The following is a 21364-nucleotide window of genomic DNA, read 5'->3' on the forward strand; positions in this document are numbered from 1 at the left end:
AGTTTACACATTGTTTGCAATGTACTCATAGATCAGACATTGGAACAAACAGGTGTTTATGAAAGTACTGTTTTTTTCCCCTTCTTGTTGCTATTGAGTGTTTTGGCAGAAAATAACATCAAAAGGGCCTATAGACCTGCTGTACCCTATCATGAATAAGATAGAAGACAATAGCAGCCATGTCTCTCATTGTCTGCAGCACCAAAACAAAAGCACCAAAGCTTTTCATAAAACAGTCCATGCAGCTGGAGCTGACTTGAGTGAACTTCAGAGCAATGAAAAAGTTAACATTTAGAAGGTAAATAAATCAAGAGACACATACTGCCCTAAGAAAGTGATCATATTATCAGGGGCGCGGCTAGAAATGTTGGGCTCTATGAAAGAATATGAGGTTGGGCCCCCTACCCCACCCATTCCATTAATAAAATCGATCTCTGGGGGCCCCAAAAGTGTGTGGGCCCTTAGAATCGTCCTAACTTTTCCCCCCTTAGCGGCACCCCTGCATATTATAATGTTTTGTTAAAGCTTCATGTAATAACTATCAGCATTGGTTTGTAGCAGAGATGAAACATGATCTAAGTGCAGCAGTCTTTATTTCGAAATAAACTCCGATATTCACAAAACAGAATATTAGGAATAGGAACAAGGATCAGGAACAGAACAGAACAACCAACATACAATTATGTAGAACTAACTGAGAATTGAAAGACACACATCACAAAAGACAGCAAAGGAGAGGGGCTAATTAACTAAACACACCTGAACAGAACTACACCAATCAGTGACCATGGTAACAAAACAGGCTGGTTAAGTGAGAGAACTGAACTAATTAAAAAACTGAAAACCAACCTAGAAACACAGACATGAGCACAACAGATCAAAAACAAACTCTAAAGCGTGAACAAACAAACACAAAACGTGATTTCCAGCTTTTTGTCTTGCGTATCTTGGCCAATTATTTTTATTTTTTTATGCAAGTGTATTGCACCACACAAATAAAGACCCGATACTTAGAATTATTATTATTATTTTCCTGAAACTAAACGTGTTAACAATAGAAATATGACATTAATGTAATTATTTTTTAGTGCATTTTTTTACGCACTAACAACCATATAATTTTTTATTGGAAGTCATATTTTCTATTTTATATGTTTTACAAAGAAAAAATTCAACTAATGTCATGCTATTGCTATGAGAAACTTACTACAGTAAGTACTGCCATACAGTCCCAGTCTGTCTGCATGGGGCCTAAAGAGGATAAAAAAGATTGGGGATTCTACATATCTAATCTTTTCCTGTCCATGAGGATCTTCACACAGTATTATGCATACAGAGGTTGTTTTTCCTGTCAAATACATTATAACCTGCAACATATTTCTCAAATCCCATTTATAATCAAATACTAATCACCCTGCCACATCTTCAATTACTTAATCTGCAAATCTTTTCCTCTAAACAGCCCATAGAGACTAGGCTCTAAGAATCCCTAAGGACAGTATAAGCACTCTCATGAATCTGACTACGATTGCATCAAACAGTTATCCTATATGATATAACAAAGATGGCACTTTCCAACCTTAAAACAAACTGATTCATACAACCAGTTCAACGCACACATAAATAGATATACTAACAAACATAAATAGTGCATGATGTCTCATCACTTGTTCCATAAGTGGGGCAACGTGTCAAGTGGATATCTATGATGATTTGCATGGCTGCATGTCGAATGGCACCTGTCTCAAGAAGCACTGGTCATTAGTCCTGCTTGTCTCTGCATCTTGGCAAGAGAAGCTGATTATGTATCTAGTTTCTCAATGGGTCTAATCTGCCCAGCACTGTCTGCTCAAGATCACAATGAAATCTGTGACGAGGAAAAGCAGACCACTGTCATCATTAACAGCCTCGTGTGCATTCCCATAATGACAGTCCACCTGGAGTTCTCCCAAATCACATTAAAAAGTTACAGTACAAACAGCACAAAATAATCAGAATAATAGCCTGCTTTTTTGTTTTGTTTTTTGCTTTGTAACGGAAGTTGTTGTGAATGAAATAGCTCTCTGTACATGCATTTCAATAGGAAAGAGGAACGTGAAACACCATTCTTACAGTGGCAATTTTTTGCACCGAAACAATACGGACAACGATGATAACAGTCCAGTGCGTAAGCAGGGTCGACAAAGTATCTTTTTTTAAAGCAGCACATGTATTCAAATGTCTCGCTCTGTGGGTAATGTAGCAAACATTCCGTTGAAAACAGGAGTGAAACGGGAGCATGAAGCTCGCTTACCTCTCTCGATGTCCGTTGGACAGCGACTTGGTGCTGAGATTAGGTGTATCGCTGACGGAGTCGCTTCATGTAGTTTGTTAACGCTGCTTCCGAGTCACTGCGACGATTGGGCCATTTCAAACTGACGTCACACTCTGTCCCTGTTTTTGAACGCTGATTGGTCAGTTGATTAATCAATCAAAGCAAATCATAGATAATCCATGTAGCCTAATCTTGACTCGGGGATGTGCTCAGGTGCCTGTGTGTGTTTTCTTGTATTTGCAGTCCAAGCGGTTGGTCACCTATTGTTGAAAAAAAACAAAGGAATTTTGTAAAATATGGCAACCGTTCAATGAAACTGCTTGGGGCTGACATATTCGTCTGTGAGGGCTATGCAGGACTGGGAGTATGATGCATTATTAATCTATCTGCAGCATTTCACACAGAGATTCAGTTTCATTTGCGGACTTTCACCCCATGCATGTTGTCGCTTGCTGCACAACATATTGGCAATACTAACCCATTACGGTTTTGGATAGCTATCTTATGCTGCGTATAAAAGGCGTAGGCTATCATGTACTGCTAAAAAAGAGAATAAAGAGTCCATTAAATTATTCAAATTCAGAATGCAACTCTTGTAATCTACCAGCAGAGGGAACTGATAACCTTGTTCATATAATTTTGTGAGCCATATACATCACAGAAGGGTGTGTTCGGAGTAAATAAGATGCAATAAAAAAAGAAGCGGATATTGTTGAATTAAACACACATGGATGAAGGCTATAGGATATAGGCTACCTTGGACACCGGCTTCCCACGGGCATGGAAAAACCGGAATTATAACCTGGAAAATAATGAATTCAACAATATCATGAAAATAGCGGGGTTTTTTTTTTGTTCAAGTTATGCTCAACTTTAGCCCTATATATTTAATCGATAAGAGAATGTGTTACCACGACAAAATGATCCTGTTGCGAAAGGAATTAGCCAATGGCATGGGCAAAAAAAAAAAAAAAAAGGCCAAACCGTTGCACTTGAGTAGCAGTTCAGTCGTGATGCCTGTGATGGCTAAATGGTTGACATGTTGCGGGAAGGAAAAATAAATTTGGAACTTTATGGTAGCCTAGAGAAGTAGGCTAGGCTAAATTGTTAAATAATTACAGAATTAATAATAAACTTTCCTAAAATGTGAGTTTGTTTATTTATTTATTTAGCATTTTAAACCATAGGCTAAAACAATAAAGCAATACAATCAAATTGATTGTAACCTATTATAGGCGACATTATAATGAATTAATTTATATAAGAAACTCAAGCAATCTCAGTTAAATAGGCTAATAATATAGGGTATTTAAAATCTATTAATGAATTATTATTACTATTATGTTTTCTAGGCCTACTTGCTAAAATTGATTTTATGTTCATGAAATGTATCAAACAATATGCCATTGATTGATAAGTTTCCCCGTCCGTTTGTGATCGTGACGTCACCTCATTAATATACGGACGATCGCGCGACCAGCTCTCAGTGTCAAACTCTTGAACTGGACTTTTCCAGCGGTGTCGAGCTCTTAGTCTTAAACATGGGTAAGTCATTTCTTTGTCGTTTTAACGGAGATCGAGAGGGCGACTTCAAAAAGTCGCAGAGGAAAACTGAGGTGTGTGAAGTGCAAGTACGACAACTTAGTAGGGGGAATGACATAATTTAAAGGTTTCGCTAAGTTTGTTTCTATTGTATGTAAACATATTGTCATCCTATCATAGCTTCGGCCGCAACTGTTTTGATTCAACAAGTTTCTACTTACCAAGAAATAGCTGAGTGTTTCGTTCACAAAGCAAGCTTAAAGCCTATACTAAAGTAATAGCTTACTGAAACATTGCAATGTTTAATTTACTTTACTACTAAAATTAGATGTTAGGAAAAATGACAGCCTCAGTCACTGTACACTTTCATGCGTATTTTCTTAATACATTGAAAGTGAATGGGGACTGTCATTCTGTAACATTTCAAAGTCATGCACGGTTGAAACAATATAAGAGTATGTAGTCAGTAAATGTAAATATTGATTGATTTTTCATGTTGTTGTTGTTGTTTTTTGTTGTTGTGTTTTTTTTTTTTGGGGGGGGGGGTGATTTATTACTTTTAAGAAGAGGAAACAGATGATGCAGATGCACTTTTATATTAATCATTCATTTATACAATCATATTAATATTGTCTCCCTTTCCGTCTGCTCTGGTATAAGCATTACATGTGGTAGAAGCAAACATGCCTTTCTCTATTGATACCAATTTAAGTAGGCTGGCAGGTTGCATATAAGCTCATAATCAGATAATGGTGATTTTACTGTACCAGGTGCAGACAACTGTGTCTTTTAATGTCGTTCAGACATTGAATTTGCAGCAAGATAACTACTTCCAAATGGTCGACATAGTGTTCTCTACTTATGAACAGACACAAATTTACCTTAACAAGATTTTTCCATACATTCCTTATTTATTATTATTATTATTATTATGGGAAGGGACTTATTATGCCAGGAAAGCTAATCAAAAATACAGATAACCTTCGCATCACAAAACAAGTGAAAATAGATGTGCAGAAAGTTTCCTCACTATTCAACATGCACCTTGTCTGTAATGTGCAGCACTACTGACCAACTGCTACAGAATCAATCACAGCTCCTTTAAAACGTTTAGACCTGCTTCATTGCACAGATTGAATAGGCTATATTTGTTTCTAGGCACAAAACATTTTGTTCTTATTATGTGTGTTTTAGATCTGGGTCTTGGCATTTGAAAAACACTGCTGTTTTGGTGCTTTCACTTCATGCTCTGTTTACCAGTTATAGTTGGAATATGAAAAATGACAACACTCGTTTGTGCTGGAAAAAGACAGACTTTGTTGAAGTTCTCATTCATGGTGCTTGCTGATGGTCTGTCCCCTCTGTGTTCTCTCTAATATATGCATGGAGTCACATGAGGGATAAATAGCCACATTATGTCTCTCTGTTAGCCGCCTCCAAACATTCTCCTCCTGTGTGGGGGGCCTTTGATAATCCTGACAAGCGCCTCTGTTTTAGTGAGACTGCCCTCCTCTCCCACCACCCTGTTCTCACTCTCCTTTCACTGGTTGCCGGTCAGTCTAATGAGCAGAACATGGGTTTGGGTTTATGGGGTTCAGGGACTTAAAGCAGGAATGCTGTCTCCTAGGCTGCACTCATGTCCTGTTACAGATGTCCAGTTGAAAGGTCAGCCAGTGCCTTTGGCGTGTGTATGTGTTTTTGTGTGAGGGTACAAGTGCAACGTGTGCTACTGCCACACCGACATGTTTTAAAAGGAGGCAGTAGCAGAAGCCAAGAGTCTGTATTTTTGCCCATATGGCGATGAAGATGGAGCTCAATATGTGTGTGTATCGTCTACATGACGCAGCTGTACAATTACTGTTTTGGATCACTGAAACAGTGCAGTGCTGGTAGGGGGTAAAATATTATTTAAAAAAAATACATAATTCATACAATTTATAACACATGCATCTTTTTTTTTTTTTTTTACATTTCTGATTATTACTGCCATCTTATGAAAATACACATTATTTATGAATGGAATTAAAATCTTAAGTTTGTCATATTCTTTTGTTATTATTTCTTTGAGAAAAATACCAAAATCGCTTTACTGCTTATATGTTTAAAAATACTTTTTTTTTGGAAATAATTATTAAGATATATATTTAAGGTGTAATGAAAATACATAATTAGGCTATTATTTTTACTTGGTAATATCACTTTATGTTAAATGTATTTTTTTCTTGAAAATGGTATTAAAGTTTTTCAAAACCAAATCAACATGAATACAATGATACATGAGTATGTTTGAATAAGAAAGAACGTTTTAAACTAGATTTTGATTAATTAATTTATTTTAGACACTCATTATGTGCATTGACTCAATTAATAGGAGCAAAGTTTTGCAGAACACTTTATCCAGCATTATATATTCACTCAGCTGGTGAACTTAAAGGGATAGTTCACCCAGAAAATGAACATTCTGTCATTAATTACTCGTAAGACTTTCGTTCATCTTCGGAACACAAATGAAGATCTTTTTGATGAAATCTGAGAGTTTTCTGTACCTTCATAGACAGATATGCAACTGGCACTTTGACGCTTCAAAAAGTTCATAAAGAGATCATAAAACACATCACAAAAAGGTTTTTGGTTTAGTCCAAATTTTTCTAGAGACTTGATCGCTTTACATGATGAAAAGATTTAATTTAGGCTTTTTATTTAGGCTCGCATATAAACCTTGATCAGCGAACATAAACAGAAGCTCAACCGAGCCTGCTTGATGCACGAGAACAAACCTCTTTGGTCCTTGCGGAAGCTCTATGTTTTACGTAACACATGAGAATGAACCTCATTGGCTCTTGTGATGTTCAAACGTGCTGCTTAACTCGAGAACAAACCTCATTGGTCCTTGCGAAAGCTCAAACGTGCTGCTTAACACAAGAATGAACCTCATTGGTTCTTGTGCTGTTCAAACGTGCTGCGTAACACACGAGAATTAATCTCAATGGTTCTTGCACATCAAGCTAACATGCTTGAGCTTCTGTTTACCACAATTGATGTGTTGAGTTGATGAATGTTTATAGGTGAATAAAAGCTTATCTGTTCATCATACTGCATAAAGGCGATGTGTCTCTTCAGAAAATTTTGGACTAAACCGTTCAATTCATTTAAGTTTTACTATTTCTTAATGAGCCTTTTGAAGTGTCAGATGTGTGGAGGGACAGAAATTTGTGTTTTGTGTTCCGAAGATGATTGAAAGCCTTACGAGTTTGGAACGACATGAGGGTGAGTAATTAATGACAGAATTTAAATGTTGGGGTGAACTAACCCTTTAAAGATCCATTTACACCAAGAACAATAACAAAAACGTTAAAAAATATCAATTATAACTACAATGACATAGAGGAACAGTGTCATTGGAATCACTTACAGATCACTTTTTCAGCTAAATGTTAAAACAGTGAGAGCAAAATCAATCTTCCTTTAAAATGTGCTGTGAGAATGTAACTGGAGAAGTGTGCATTAATCATAACATCACCGTTCTAATATGGTTACACTAATATATAGTAGTTATCTCTGTTATCTTTTTTGTTGTTAGTGTGAAAGGGCCTTAAGACATGGAAAATCCAATGTTCCCTATGGAAGAAGTGACTGTGTGGATATGGTCGCCCTTTCTTCCACTATTTCCTGTATGGAATGACAAAGTGACAATTTCCAAAAACAGACAATATATCCTCAAAGCTGGCCTAGTCTGTGAAAACTGGCTTGCATTCTGCATATTTTCCTTTCTTTGTCCTCTTCTGAGACATGGCGTTTAAAATTTTCCAAAGGAATAATAAACAGTCTTCAGAAGAGATCAGTAAGGGTTGAACCACCCTCACATTTCCCTGTTTTCATTCCCCCTTCTGAGACTCAGGTTTTGATTTATTCTGGTTGAAAACAAATCTTCTGACTCTTGCAATCACAGCAGTGGATCTTGAGGCTGTTTCTGTAGTGCAGTAAGCACCTTCCTCTTGAAATCCACCCACAGGTAGTTTAAGAGGAAACTCTGGAATTTCTCTGTCCCTGAACAGCATTTAAACACCATGATCCCAGACCAGAATATAGCAAAATTGGGGAATGTGTTTGATACAATTTTATTAAATAGCCAAGTGACCATAAGCTCAGACTTTCAAATGAATGTGGCTTTTATTGTGTCCTAATAGCTAAAGATCTTCTAAAACCATGCTCTTAAAAAGCATCACCTCTGAGGAGAACATATGACAAAAAGACATACATTTATTGATTAAACCCTGAGAGAAACTGTAGGGAACTTAAGTCATTTTAAGAACTTTAGACACTTACGCAACTCTAAACCAGTAAAATACTAGTAGACATATCATGGCCTGCGGTGAATTCCCACAGTCTGTCAGTCTAGTGATGCAAGCCTTTAGTGGAAACTAGACCCTGAAGCAGTATCATATGCTAATGGGAAATACAGACATCTGTGCTTGGATCACATACGTCTTTTGCTCAGTAGTATTATTGTTAGTCTACTTACTGGTTTTAGTTTATGGCCAAAATAAATAAAATTTCAATGAGATGACGATTGTTTTAAAGGAAACTCCATGCCAAAATGCACAGTGTAGTCGGTTGTATTGTTTTCTTTTATTGTATCCTGTTGTTCAATGTATCTTCTAGTTTTGGTATTTCTAATCTTAAAGGCTTTGGGTGTAGCCAAGTCCACTGTATTGTGACCAGGGCTCTATTAAATCCTCTGTGGAATCCAAGCAATGTGACGCAACCGACCTGACCTTTCAGTACAATAGCTACTGTAGCAACGCTCAGGGTCAGTTAAGTAACAAACACAATGGCAGATGTCGAAATAAAAGCTTCACATCTTGGATCAGTGTTTAAACCAGTCCACAGATGAACAGTTATTCTTTAGTTTGTTATGTTTGGGTCATATGTGTTTTTGAATTTTATTATATCTACATACAGTATATATTCTACATTTCATTCTTTATCTCCACATACTATATAGGGTACAACAGGGCAAAAGGTGCACCCGGGTAAAAGGCACATTTGATTTGATTTTCCTCTAAACCACTAGATGGCACAATAACTTGCCACATCACTTTCCAAAACATCCGCTTTTAAGGATGCAGGTGAAATTTTGGCTGATCCTTGACTTGATCCCATGCAGGAGTGCAACGTTGATTCTGTGCTAATTTGATCAAATATTTGAGGTTTTCTAAAATGTTGTAGATTTAATCAGTTTTGTTCTAGGTATTAAAGCAACAGTTTTTCAATAATGGAAGAATATGTAGGCTAAAAAATTTGGTATTTGGGGTAAAAGGCGTCCCTGTTGTTGGGGTGAAAGGCACAATAATTAACAAGATAATAAACAGCTGGCTGACTTTTCCAGTTGTTGACATGATGTGGTAAAAATTTGATATTAGTCATATCAATTAATAATATATTTTAATGCATTAAATTATTACGGGATCTCCATCAATGATTTCAGAATCTTTAGTTTTTTTTAAATAATTTCGTCTCTGTATTTTTAAAAATATATATTTTAATGTTAACAGTTTAATGACAGGATAATTCCAGAACAAAATTAATTATTGTATTTATCAAAATAAACAGAAAATAGTACAATAGTTTTGAACAAGTATTACCTCAGACATGATTAAACACATATTTTAGCTAAAGTTAGCTATATTTGAATCAAAACTTTGTGTCTTTTGTCCCATGCTGGTGAGCTTTTGTGGGGTAAAAGGCCCACCTTGCCACCTCATACATTTATAAGATATTTAAACAAAACAAACCAATTTTATGATTTATTTTCCCACAAAAAATTGCTCCATCAATGTTCAATACACACACACACACACACACACACACACACACACACACACACACACACACACACACACACACACACACACACACACACACACTGTGTATATACATATATATATATATATATATATATATATATATATATATATATATATATATATATAAAAAAAACTTCAATCCATACGCTATGGGGTGAAAAGCAAATTTTTCTGTATGCCTTTAGCCCAGTTGTACCCTATATCATATTCTACACTGATTGCTTTAAAGGGGCTGTTCACTAAAAAAATAGAATTATGTCATTATTTACCGGGTCTCTTGATTGTCGTAACCTATATGCTGTATTTTTTTCCCCATGGAATGCAAAAGGAGAATTTAAAGAGTCTTCAAAAGATAAAAAAAAGATAAATGCAATCTAAATGACATTGACATCAAGCTTGATGGATCTATCTAAGATTTACAGAGAATATTAACTTTTAACCACTTTTATAATAGCTTTTAAAAACTTCATTCTATTCAGTACATACAACTATCATATTCATATTCTACATTCAGTAGACTTGGAATATAATGCATCAAATGGACTACTTTAATGGTGCTTTTAGTGTGTTTTTCTCAAATTTTTTGGAAATTGGTGACTTAATGATTTAGAATGTCTGACTTACTGTGTTTTTTTTAGGACACACACACACACACACACACACACACACACACACACACACACACACACACACACACACACACACACACACACACACTTTTCTGCTTTCTTAGCTCTAATAATGTCTCGACAGGGTGTAGGTGGAATTCAGAACAATAGCTAGGTTTATAGCATTTTGTCAAACTTCTTGTCTATTTGATAAGCCATGTCAGCGAGTTACCGTGAATTACAGTCTTTGCTCTTTCTTTCTGCCAGACAATAATATTGTGTCTTTATTTATTATAAATGTCATATTACTACTTTTCAGCTTGCATTATGTGATTGCACTATATAGGGAGTTGTATCACACAGCGTTAGAGAGTTTTTTGCAGCTTCTGATGATATCACTCTAATATCTCTTATGTAGTTTAATCTGTTGCTTATGTTAAAGCAGAGGGGAGTAATAAGCATAGGCATGCTTGTTATCTGTCCTTCCTGTTCCCAATATCTTGTGTGATGCATATGATTCACTTAATTGCATTTGGAAAGGAATTACTTCCCCTGAGAACTGTGAATGTGGCATTTTCCAAGCAGGAGGAGGATAGATAAACAAAACATGTCTTAGTACAGAGTTTTTCTGCATGTCACTTGTTGCAGTGTCTGATCCAAATACCAAACTTATCTTAGAACAAAACATAACTTGTGGAATAAAATAAATTAGTTATAAGTCATAAATAGCATAAGTTGGTGGACCAAATATTGTGGTAGAGACTTGGGATTTTTAGTTTGAGAAACATTGACTTAGAGCAGTGGTTATCAGCCTGAAGGGCAAAACAACTAAATATTTTGAATAGGGATGGGCATGATTAATCGACGATCGATTATTGATCATTAAGAATTTCGTCGATCAGGTTAATTTGTTATCGATTATCATTAAACTAATGCTGCTGCGTTGCGTAGTGTGAGTGGAAAGTGAACGTGTTCCCCGGGCTGGTCAAGTTAGTGCGGAGGTACGTGTGCATCCGGCAACGTCAGTCCCCTCAGACCGGGTGTTTTCAGCGGCTGGACTGAAGCCTTGTTTACACTCGACGCGTCCGCACGAGCGCGAAGGTGAGCGCGGCAAAAATGACGTCATTGCGGTATTCGGTGTTTCACAGACGAGCGCGTCGAGTATAAACGCCTCGTCTGTTTGGGGAGGTGCGCGAGCAGTCTGCGGAGACTCGCGCTGCAGAGCCAGGCGAAAGTGTAAACGAGGCTTGACGGTCAGGTTGCGGTCGCGTCTGACCCCAGATCATGTCATCAATGATGCAATGCAATGATCTTTCTCAACAAAAATCAGTAGACTGGTGTAGAAGTTGTATGTGAGTTACTAGTTATTTTTTATGAGGCTTTGTTAAGTAGCCTAGCCTAATTGATTGTTACTGTAGGTAGGCTAATCTCTCACCCTCTTTCTCGACTCCGTTCTCGGATAGTTTTGAGTTACATTTTGACAAAACCTGTCAGATCTAAGAATTATTATGTTTTTGGTTAAGTTATTGTTTAACATGATTTTTTATTATTATTTATTATTTTGGAACAAACGAGGGTCTCTGTTTAAGAACGCCAACTCGCAGCTGCAGGTTCCGTTGCTTTCGAGCACCGCCGCGCATATATCTTCAAGTTTAGCCTAACCGAACGTCCAGTTTTACTGCCACAAGTTGATCATCTTGTAATAAAGATCTAATCGAGGAAAAACACACTGTATGTTTGTATTTTCATTGCATTTTTTAATTTATAAAAAGTTAAATAAATAATGAATTTGAATGTAAAAATATTAATGATTAATCGATAGTCGATCGTTAATTCTCCCGACGATCGACTAAGAAAATTTAATCGAATGCCCATCCCTAATTTTGAATTTTAATTCACCTCCTAAGTAGGTTTTTGTTGTTGTTTGTTTGTTGTCTTTGTCTTAAAAACCTGAATGTATGATGGGGCCTAATTTTAAAAGTGTGATTTCTAGATCTGTAAAATAATAAAGTCATATAATATTTTGTTTATAATGAATTTACTTTTTTTTCCCTAGTTATGCCAAGATAAAAAAATACAAAAAAGATTTTATATATATATATATATATATATATATATATATATATATATATATATATATATATATAAATCTCATCCTTAATCTGTAACCAGTAAATCATGAAAAAAGTCATGGGGGCTTTGAAAATAGTTATGGACAAAGAGGGGCCAAAAAGAGTCAAAAAAAGTTGAGACCCAGTTGCTTAGTTGATACATTGGCAATCAGATGCTGTAAAGAACATTTGTGCTCTGTTCTGTAAGAATCATTTTGACATATACACTATGAAAGAAGGTGATTTTTAAAAATTCAGCTATATCAGCATTTTCTTGTAACCATTCATAACAATTGATGTGAAATATGAGTGCAAGTGTATTTTCATGTGCGCTGTCAGTGAAGCATTATAGTCTTTTGACAGAGAGAAGCCATAGTTTATTATGTGATTATGTGCATGCTTGATTTATACATGACATGCCATTTTAGCATCATCACTCCCGTTGTTCAGATCGATGCAGTGTTAGCTGTAGATAACAACATGGTAAACATCAGAAACAAATGGTATGATTTACTATCATCTCTTGGTAACAGGCTGATCTGGTCAAACATGATAAGTGAGAGAGAGAGTTGGATGGGGCTAGCATCTTTTTGTTGACCCATTCCTATTTTTCCTCTTTACAGCTTACCTAGGACTGTATGGTTTGAACAAAATCTTATATAATGGTATGAGTAAGTTTACAACAAGGTCATGGTATACATCATGATAAAGTTATTTTTAGGGTAAAATTAATGTTTATTTCTGCTTAAGTCAATACTTAACTACTTAAATAATATTTGTTTTTTCATTTAATTAAATTAAAGGTAATTGATCTTATTTGATTTTTTTATTTTTATTTTCAACATCAATATTTTAGAGCTTGGCATAACTAGAGAAAAAATGTATATTTGTTTTGTCTTTTTTGAATCATTTTAAGTCATATCGTGGCCCCCTTGGACGTTTTTAGGGCCCCTGGATGAGAACAGCTGTTTTATATTAATGCAGATTCTTTATTATTTTCATTGTTGCATTGCATCATAAACAACAAAATGTTGCTTCATGTTAAACCTAAAACCATTCATTAACAACAAGTTCTTCTTGACTTGTTTGGGAAATGTGATCTGAATTTTGCATTACTGTTTTGTCAGTGTTCTCAGGTGTTAATAGTGTAAAGTTGTCCCGGATAATAGCACTAATATATCTGTCTTGGTATAAACGGCATAGCAGAATCTATACTGGTTGGCACAGTCTTGCCATGGTATGCAATCTGTGCATGATACCGCCCCAAAGCCCACCTATTCTTTATATAATTAATTTGTGCTGTGGTGGTACTTGGCAGTTTAATAAAATATAAATATAAATTTGAGAGTGCGAGACGCTAGGGCTAGATCATGTCATCACCTGGGCTGTTTATCGTATTCTACATTTATGTTTTATGTATACTAGCAGCTAAAAATGTGGGGTGGAATCAGATGCTCCATTGTTTGCATGCATTTCTCTCTCTCTCTCTCTCTCTCTCTCTCTCTCTCTCTCTCTCTCTCTCTCTCTCTCTCTCTCTCTCTCTCTCTCTCTCTCTCTCTCTCTCTCTCTCTCGAAAGTGCAGATCTGTGAAGCAGTCTGTTGCCATGGTTACAGGCTTAAACTGGAGCAAGTGATAAGCAAGTGATACGCTACATTTGCAGTCACAATGAAACTGAAACACTGGCCAATATAGCGGAGCAATAGCGCAACTGGACATAAAATATTGCAATCCATACAACATAATAGGAGACATATCAGCGTTCAATAGAGGACAAATTTTTGGTGTGCATCTCACTGGCTCAACTGTGACCAGAACAGCAAGTCTTTGTGGTGTTTCGATAGCTATGGGTATCCAGGGTAATGTCCGGCGTACCACCACAAACCACATCCAGGATATCGACGCTAGAGGAAACTGTCTGAAAGGGATGTCCATGTACTAACCCAGATTGTATCCAAAAACATAAAACCATAGCTGCCCAAATCACTGCACAATTAAATGTGCACCTCGACTCTCCTGTTTCCACCAGAACTGTTCATTGGTTCATCAATATTAATGGTCCGGCTGTTATTGCCATACCTTTGGTCACAAATGGCAAATGGCGGTTTCAACGTCAGAAAAGGTTTTCCTCCACCAGCATCACATAGTGACTTGGCCACTGCTCAGGAAGAGGAATGGCTCAAAATCCATCTGGCCACTATTAAGGACTTATGTGAGGCTGTACTGGTTGCAAGAGGAGGCCATACACCATACTAATAAATTACCGTGGTCTAAAACCAGGTGTTTCAGTTTTATTGTCCAACTGCTGTACATTTACATTTAATCATTTAGCAGACACTTTTGTCCAAAGTGACTTACAAATGAGGAGAATAATATAGAAGCAGTACTACTAACAAAAGAGCAACAAGTGATGTGACAAGTCCCAGTTAGTCTAGCACAGAGATGCCCAAACTAGGGCCCGCGGGCCAAAGTTGGCCCGTGGTAACCTTTGATTTGGCCCACCATTCCGTCCAGGGAGAGGGGGGAGAGAGGGAGGAGATGGGGGAGATGGGGAGAGAGGGGGGAGGGGTGATACCTTCGACACAGATCGTCATTTCTAATTTGACATAACATTTTTGTTTGTTTTATTGTTGAACTACAACAGAATAAACTGAAATTAAAATGTTTAAATTAAATGTAAATTAATTAGATTTTTTTCCTGTAAATGCGCAATTCAAGGTGCAGCACCGCGTGCCTTGCGACACTTGACGTCATTTAACGTCAACAAATTAAACACAATAATGGAGAAATCAAGGCAGTGGCACACAGACAAGAGAAATTTTAAAAAAGCTTGGCAAGATGAGTTTTTATTCACGGAAGTCAAATCAAAGGCAGTATGTCTAGTTTGCAAACAGTCTGTTGCTGTTTTAAAAGAGTACAATATCCGTCGTCATTATGAAACAAAACATTCTGCAGATTTCTCAAAGTACAGCGGCGAGGCGCGAAAACAGAAGGCTATAGAGCTGCTTGCTGAACTTCGATATGAACAGAGCGCGCTGCTACGTCCTTCATCAGCACAAGAAAGCAGCACACGGGCCAGTTATCAGATTTCCGCTCTAATTGCTAAAAGTGGAAGAGCCTTCGCTACTGGAGAGTTCGTCAAGGAATGTCTTGCAGTGGCTGCTGAAGCAGTTTGTCCTTCTCAGGTACGAATGTTCTCACAAATTAGCCTGTCAAGAAATACTGTTACCCGACGCATAGAGGACATGGCTCAAGACATCAGCGAGCAAATCAAGACAAAGGCAAGTGCGTTCTCTGCCTATTCGATAGCCTGCGACGAGAGCACCGACATATCCGATTCCGCACAGCTGTTGGTATTTTTGTGTGGAGTAAATGAAACGTTTGATGTGACACAAGAGTTGGCTGGCATTGAGACCCTTTCTGGTACTACTAAAGGAGAAGATCTCTTTTTTGCTGTTGAGAGAGTGTTGGCAAAAAATGAATTAAAGTGGGAGAAGATGGCCGGCATTACAACTGTGTCTCAGAAAGTCAGTGAATGTGGAGGAAAAGTTGTTAGGTACCACTGCATTTTACATCAAGAACAACTATGTGCTTAATCTGTCGGGCTTGTGGATGTGATGCGTGACGTCGTCAAAATTGTCAACAATATACGCTCCAAGGCGCTTTCTCACCGACAGTTCAAGGCACTGATGGATGAGATGGATGCGCAATATGGTGATGTGTTGTACCATCAGGAGGTCAGATGGCTCAGCCGTGGAAAAGTTCTCAGGAGATTTTTTGATCTGCGTGATGAGATCAGAGTTTTTCAGGAAAGCAAGGATGGTAATATCCAAGTGCCCACTAATAAGAAATGGCTCTCTGACCTGGGTTTCCTTGTGGATGTAACAGAGATGCTCAATATTTTGAATGTTCAGCTCCAGGGAAAGGACCAGATTATCACCCAGATTTTTGATCACGTCAGAGCCTTCAAACAAAAACTACTGCTGCTCAGAAGACATCTCTCAGCAGGTAACAGTAATATTTACAGTTATAATATTCGGGATATTTTGTGCAATTATAATTATATTATTTTTAATTATATTTAGAATTATATGTGGAGTTTACATTTATATTCAGTCATGTCAGCATTTGTATTTTTGTTGTACATCAAGCTAATAAAATGTGCTTAAAATTTGCTAGTTTCTTAAATTGTCATGAAATAATAATTTCCTTCTTTTTTCAGTTATTTATTCTATTTTTTTTCTCCCTCTGTTTTACATGCCTGTCCCAGTATCACACTGTTCTTTCTGTTTCTCATCTCATTTGCAGGAAATGTAGCCCATTTTCCCTGTCTTGGAGAGGTAGGTATGGTGAAGGAGAAGGTCCATGAGTATGATGCTGTTCTCAGCAACCTTATCCAGGAGTTTGACAGTCGCTTTGAGGACTTCAGACACAACACTGCTGACTTTGAGTTGTTTGCTCAACCCTTCACCATCAGTGTGGATGCAGTCAGAGATGATCTTCAGATGGAACTAATTGAGCTTCAGTGTGATTCAGAACTGAAACACAAGTTCACATCCCTTCCCTTGACAGACTTCTACAAATGTGTCCCAGCAAACAGGTACCCAAAGATGTGTAAGCAGGCACAAGTGATGATGTCTCTGTTTGGCAGTACTTACCTCTGCGAGCAGACTTTCAGTCTGATGAACTTGAACAAGAGTAAACTCAGAAGCAAAATAAATGACTCTCACCTACATAATATCTTGTCTTTGTCTGTAAGTCAGCTACAGCCCAATCTTGAAAAACTTCTGAAAAGTAAGGACCAGCTTCATATCTCTCATTAGGTCACTGACATTTCAACCACATGGTTTTATTATTGCTTGTGTATTTGGCATTGAACTGTATTGTACATTGAACACTTGGGGATTGTTGGTTTTATTGTAATAAGTTCATTAAAATGCTAAACTTTACAAATAAAACTGCATTAGTTAATCAGATTAAAGCTGTTTTATATTTATTTTAAATATATAATGAAATAAATAAACCCATAGCAACTTTAATGTAATACAGTTTGATTTATGATGCAAAATTTACTTTTGGCCCACGGCCCTCAATCAACTTTGATTTTTGGCCCTTCATAGGAAAAAGTTTGGGCACCCCTGGTCTAGCACATTAAAGCTTTTAAAAAGTGTACCTATATATACAGGTCCTTCTAAAAAAAATTAGCATATTGTGATAAAGTTCATTATTTTCCATAATGTAATGATACAAATTAAACTTTCATATATTTTAGATTCATTGCACACCATACAGCTCATGAAAACCCAAAATTCCTATCTTAAAAAAATAGCATCTTTCATCCGACCAATAAAAGAAGTGTTTTTAATAAAAAAAAGTCAACCTTCAAATAATTATGTTCAGTTATGCACTCAATACTTGGTCGGGAATCCTTTTGCAGAAATGACTGCTTCAATGCGGCGTGGCATGGAGGCAATCAGCCTGTGGCACTGCTGAGGTGTTATGGAGGCCCAGGATGCTTCGATAGCGGCCTTAAGCTCATCCAGAGTGTTGGGTATTGCGTCTATCAACTTTCTCTTCACAATATCCCACAGATTCTCTATGGGGTTCAGGTCAGGAGAGTTGGCAGGCCAATTGAGCACAGTAATACCATGGTCCGTAAACCATTTACCAGTGGTTTTGGCACTGTGAGCAGGTGCCAGGTCGTGCTGAAAAATGAAATCGTCATCTCCATAAAGCTTTTCAGCAGATGGAAGCATGAAGTGCTCCAAAATCTCCTGATAGCTAGCTGCATTGACCCTGCCCTTGATAAAACACAGTGGACCAACACCAGCAGCTGACATGGCACCCCAGACCATCACTGACTGTGGGTACTTGACACTGGACTTCAGGCATTTTGGCATTTCCTTCTCCCCAGTCTTCCTCCAGACTCTGGCACCTTGATTTCCGAATGACATGCAAAATTTGCTTTCATCCGAAAAAAGTACTTTGGACCACTGAGCAACAGTCCAGTGCTGCTTCTCGGTAGCCCAGGTCAGGCGCTTCTGCCGCTGTTTCTGGTTCAAAAGTGGCTTGACCTGGGGAATGCGGCACCTGTAGCACGGCACCTGTAGCATGCGGCACCTGTAGCCTGTGCACGGTGGCTCTGGTTGTTTCTACTCCAGACTCAGTCCACTGCTTCCGCAGGTCCCCCAAGATCTGGAATCGGTCCTCAGGGTCCGGTCACCTCTTTTCGTTGTGCAGCGTTTTTTGCCACACTATTTCCTTCCCACAGACTTCCCACTTACCCCTTTTCCACCAACAAGAACCAGGTGCTGGTTCAGAACTAGAGCTAGTGCCGGTTCAGAGTTGGTTCGACTGACGAGCTTTCGAAGAACCGGTTTGCCTTTCCACAGGCTAGAGAGCCATCACAGAGCCAGATCTTATGTCACTGTATACATCTCATGTTGCCCAGCAACGCTAGCGCGGAACACACAAACACACCAGGCTTCTTCGAGATGGTTCGGCACTGTGAATCTCGAACTCTGAGAGCGATCCAAAAGCAGGAGTCGTATGCTCTCCAAACACTCCTGCAGCTCCGATCAGTCCATGCCGCTCCGATGCATATCGAACAAGCCTTCCATCAACAATGGCGGTCGTTGTGTTACTATTTATGCTCATGGCTTTGCAAACCTACATCAGTATCCAAACACTGTGAATCCAGCTCGTTCGTGCAGCTCGCCGTAACTTGCATTAACGGAGATTACAATCGAGCTGCTATTAGCACGATTAGCTGCTATTTAAAAAATGGCGGTCACAAGTTTCTGTTTGTCTTGTTTGTTGGTCATGGTAACCCCGCCCCCATCCGCTGACGTAAGCGGTTCTTACTTCTAGACCAGCAATGATTTGGTGCTACTTAAGAACCACTTTTACTGGTTCGGAGCTGGTGCTTTGGTGGTCGAAAAACAAAGAACCGATTTGAGACTAGGCTCTGGCTCCGAACCACCACCAGCTCTGCCTTGGTGGAAAAGGGGTAACTGAGGTGCCTTGATACAGCACTCTGGGAACAGCCTATTTGTTCAGAAATTTCTTTCTGTGTCTTACCCTCTTGCTTGAGGGTGTTAATGATGGCCTTCTGGACATCAGTCAGGTCGGCAGTCTTACCCATGATTGCGATTTTGAGTAATGAAACAGGCTGGGAGTTTTTAAAAGCCTCAGGAATCTTTTGCAGGTGTTTAGAGTTAATTAGTTGATTCAGATGATTTGGTTTATAGCTCGTTTAGAGACCGTTTTCATGATATGCTAATTTTTTGAGATAGGAATTTGGGTTTTTCATGAGCTGTATGCCAAAATCATCAGTATTAAAACAATAAAAGACCTGAAATATTTCAGTTGGTGTGCAATGAATCTAAAATATATGAAAGTTTAATTTTTATCATTACATAGATAGATAGAAACCAGCTGATTATGTGTCCATTTTAATTTTTTTACTAATTCACTCATGCACTATAATGGACTCCGATATATTGACTATATGGGGAATGAATGAATGAAAATTGGAGCTTTGTGGTTTCAGGGATGACATTATGGTACAGTTCATCTAAGTTCACAACTGTCTGTTTGTCATGTTTAATATATTTTTATATATTCATAATGAATAAACTAAGCCCAAAACAGCTGTCAACAATAAATTAATGTGTCACTCCTATCTAAGATGAGCATTATCCAGAGAACAGACATGACCATAGGCAGAACTACTAATGAGGTGTAGAAAATCATAATTTGTCTCTAAAGCAGTACTAAAGCCCTAGACTAGATACTTTAATTACAGGAGACCAAATATTTGGATAATCCAACCGATTATAATGTCCTTAAAGTCACCATGATATAAAAAAAAAAGATTTTTTTTTCTTCTTTAATTCATATGGCCTCATAATCTTTAATCAAATAGTTGATTATAATCTCTCCTTACCCTCCAAACAACATCTGTTCTCTTCATGACATATGTCTCAGCGGAGGTTGGGACTAAATATCCTCCACAACTGACAGCCATTTAGTCAATTCCCATGGACAAAATTAAATCCCGCCCTAAACCTGAGAATATCACTGAACTGGAGGCCATTGCTCATGAGAAACACTGCCAGAAGCTGGTGGCTGGTTATACATCTCGTTTTCAGCAGGTCATGACAGCAAAAGATTGTTCTACTAAGTGCTAAAGATGCTTGCCATGAAGGAGTTGAATAATTTTGAGACTGCAGAAGAAATGCAGAGACTGCATTTTCAGTTGAATTTGTGGAAAAAACTTGAACCATTTCTTCTGTTGAGCTATTTCAATTACTTTTGTTTGATTTGTTCATTGCAAACAGCTGAAAATCTGAGCATTTAGCCAATCAGGTGATTTGCAATGGGGGTTGAATTTTGATTACAACTGTAGCCTGAGCTGTTAGTAGTGGAATTATTACTATAGACATCATAACAGCTGATGATGCATAATCAGCAACATAACAGTAAGAGCCCCTTTATAGGTTTGGTTGATTACATAAAATTACATTTAAAAGCTGAAGTTCCAACACAACCTCATTGCAATTTATAACTTACATTTTTCTGAATTGGGGACTTATTTGTATGTATTCGTACAATTTCATTCATAAGTTGTTGTGTAATTACTTACACCATACTGACAGGTTTAGGGGTGGACCTTCAGGTTCACTCATTTCTTAATTGTACATTAATTTCGTACAAATTACAACATACAAATTCATACGTCATTGTCACCTTGTAAAATACTTACGTTTTCTCATGAGATCAGGTTGGAAGTTCAGTAATTTTGAAAAATCTATTTGGGGAAGAAAACAACCCTTTTAGGAACTCGTTAAAAGAAAGACAATATAATGTTAATGTAATGACTCACTTAATATCATCAGTGTACAGTTATTAGAATTTGGTGT

General features: G+C 37.6%; 2 protein-coding genes across 6 annotated transcripts in view; one reads left to right on the forward strand and one right to left on the reverse strand.

Annotated features, from left to right (window-relative positions):
- Window positions 1-2372, reverse strand: part of wdr17 (WD repeat domain 17) — a 61408-nt gene extending 59036 nt beyond the window's left edge. For 3 of the 4 annotated variants that reach the window (XR_013207822.1, XM_077246634.1, XM_077246635.1), the window contains exon 1: window positions 2294-2358. The gene's annotated coding sequence lies outside the window, so the exon portion shown is untranslated. Of the gene's footprint in view, window positions 1-2293 lie in introns of all 4 variants that reach the window. The other variant, XM_077246633.1, reaches the window with a different exon arrangement.
- Window positions 2373-3037: 665 nt separating this feature from the next.
- Window positions 3038-21364, forward strand: part of gpm6ab (glycoprotein M6Ab) — a 92722-nt gene continuing 74395 nt past the window's right edge. Inside the window, exon 1 of one of the 2 annotated variants that reach the window (XM_077246683.1) lies at window positions 3038-3859. In XM_077246683.1, the coding sequence (XP_077102798.1) occupies window positions 3856-3859 (4 nt within the window). In that variant the 5' untranslated portion in view covers window positions 3038-3855. The remainder of the gene's footprint in view (window positions 3860-21364) is intronic. The other variant, XM_077246681.1, reaches the window with a different exon arrangement.

Source organism: Siphateles boraxobius, unplaced genomic scaffold, assembly GCF_051911475.1.
Source record: "Siphateles boraxobius isolate OS27281-9 unplaced genomic scaffold, OSU_SipBor_1 29, whole genome shotgun sequence".
NCBI classification, from domain to species: domain Eukaryota; kingdom Metazoa; phylum Chordata; class Actinopteri; order Cypriniformes; family Leuciscidae; genus Siphateles; species Siphateles boraxobius.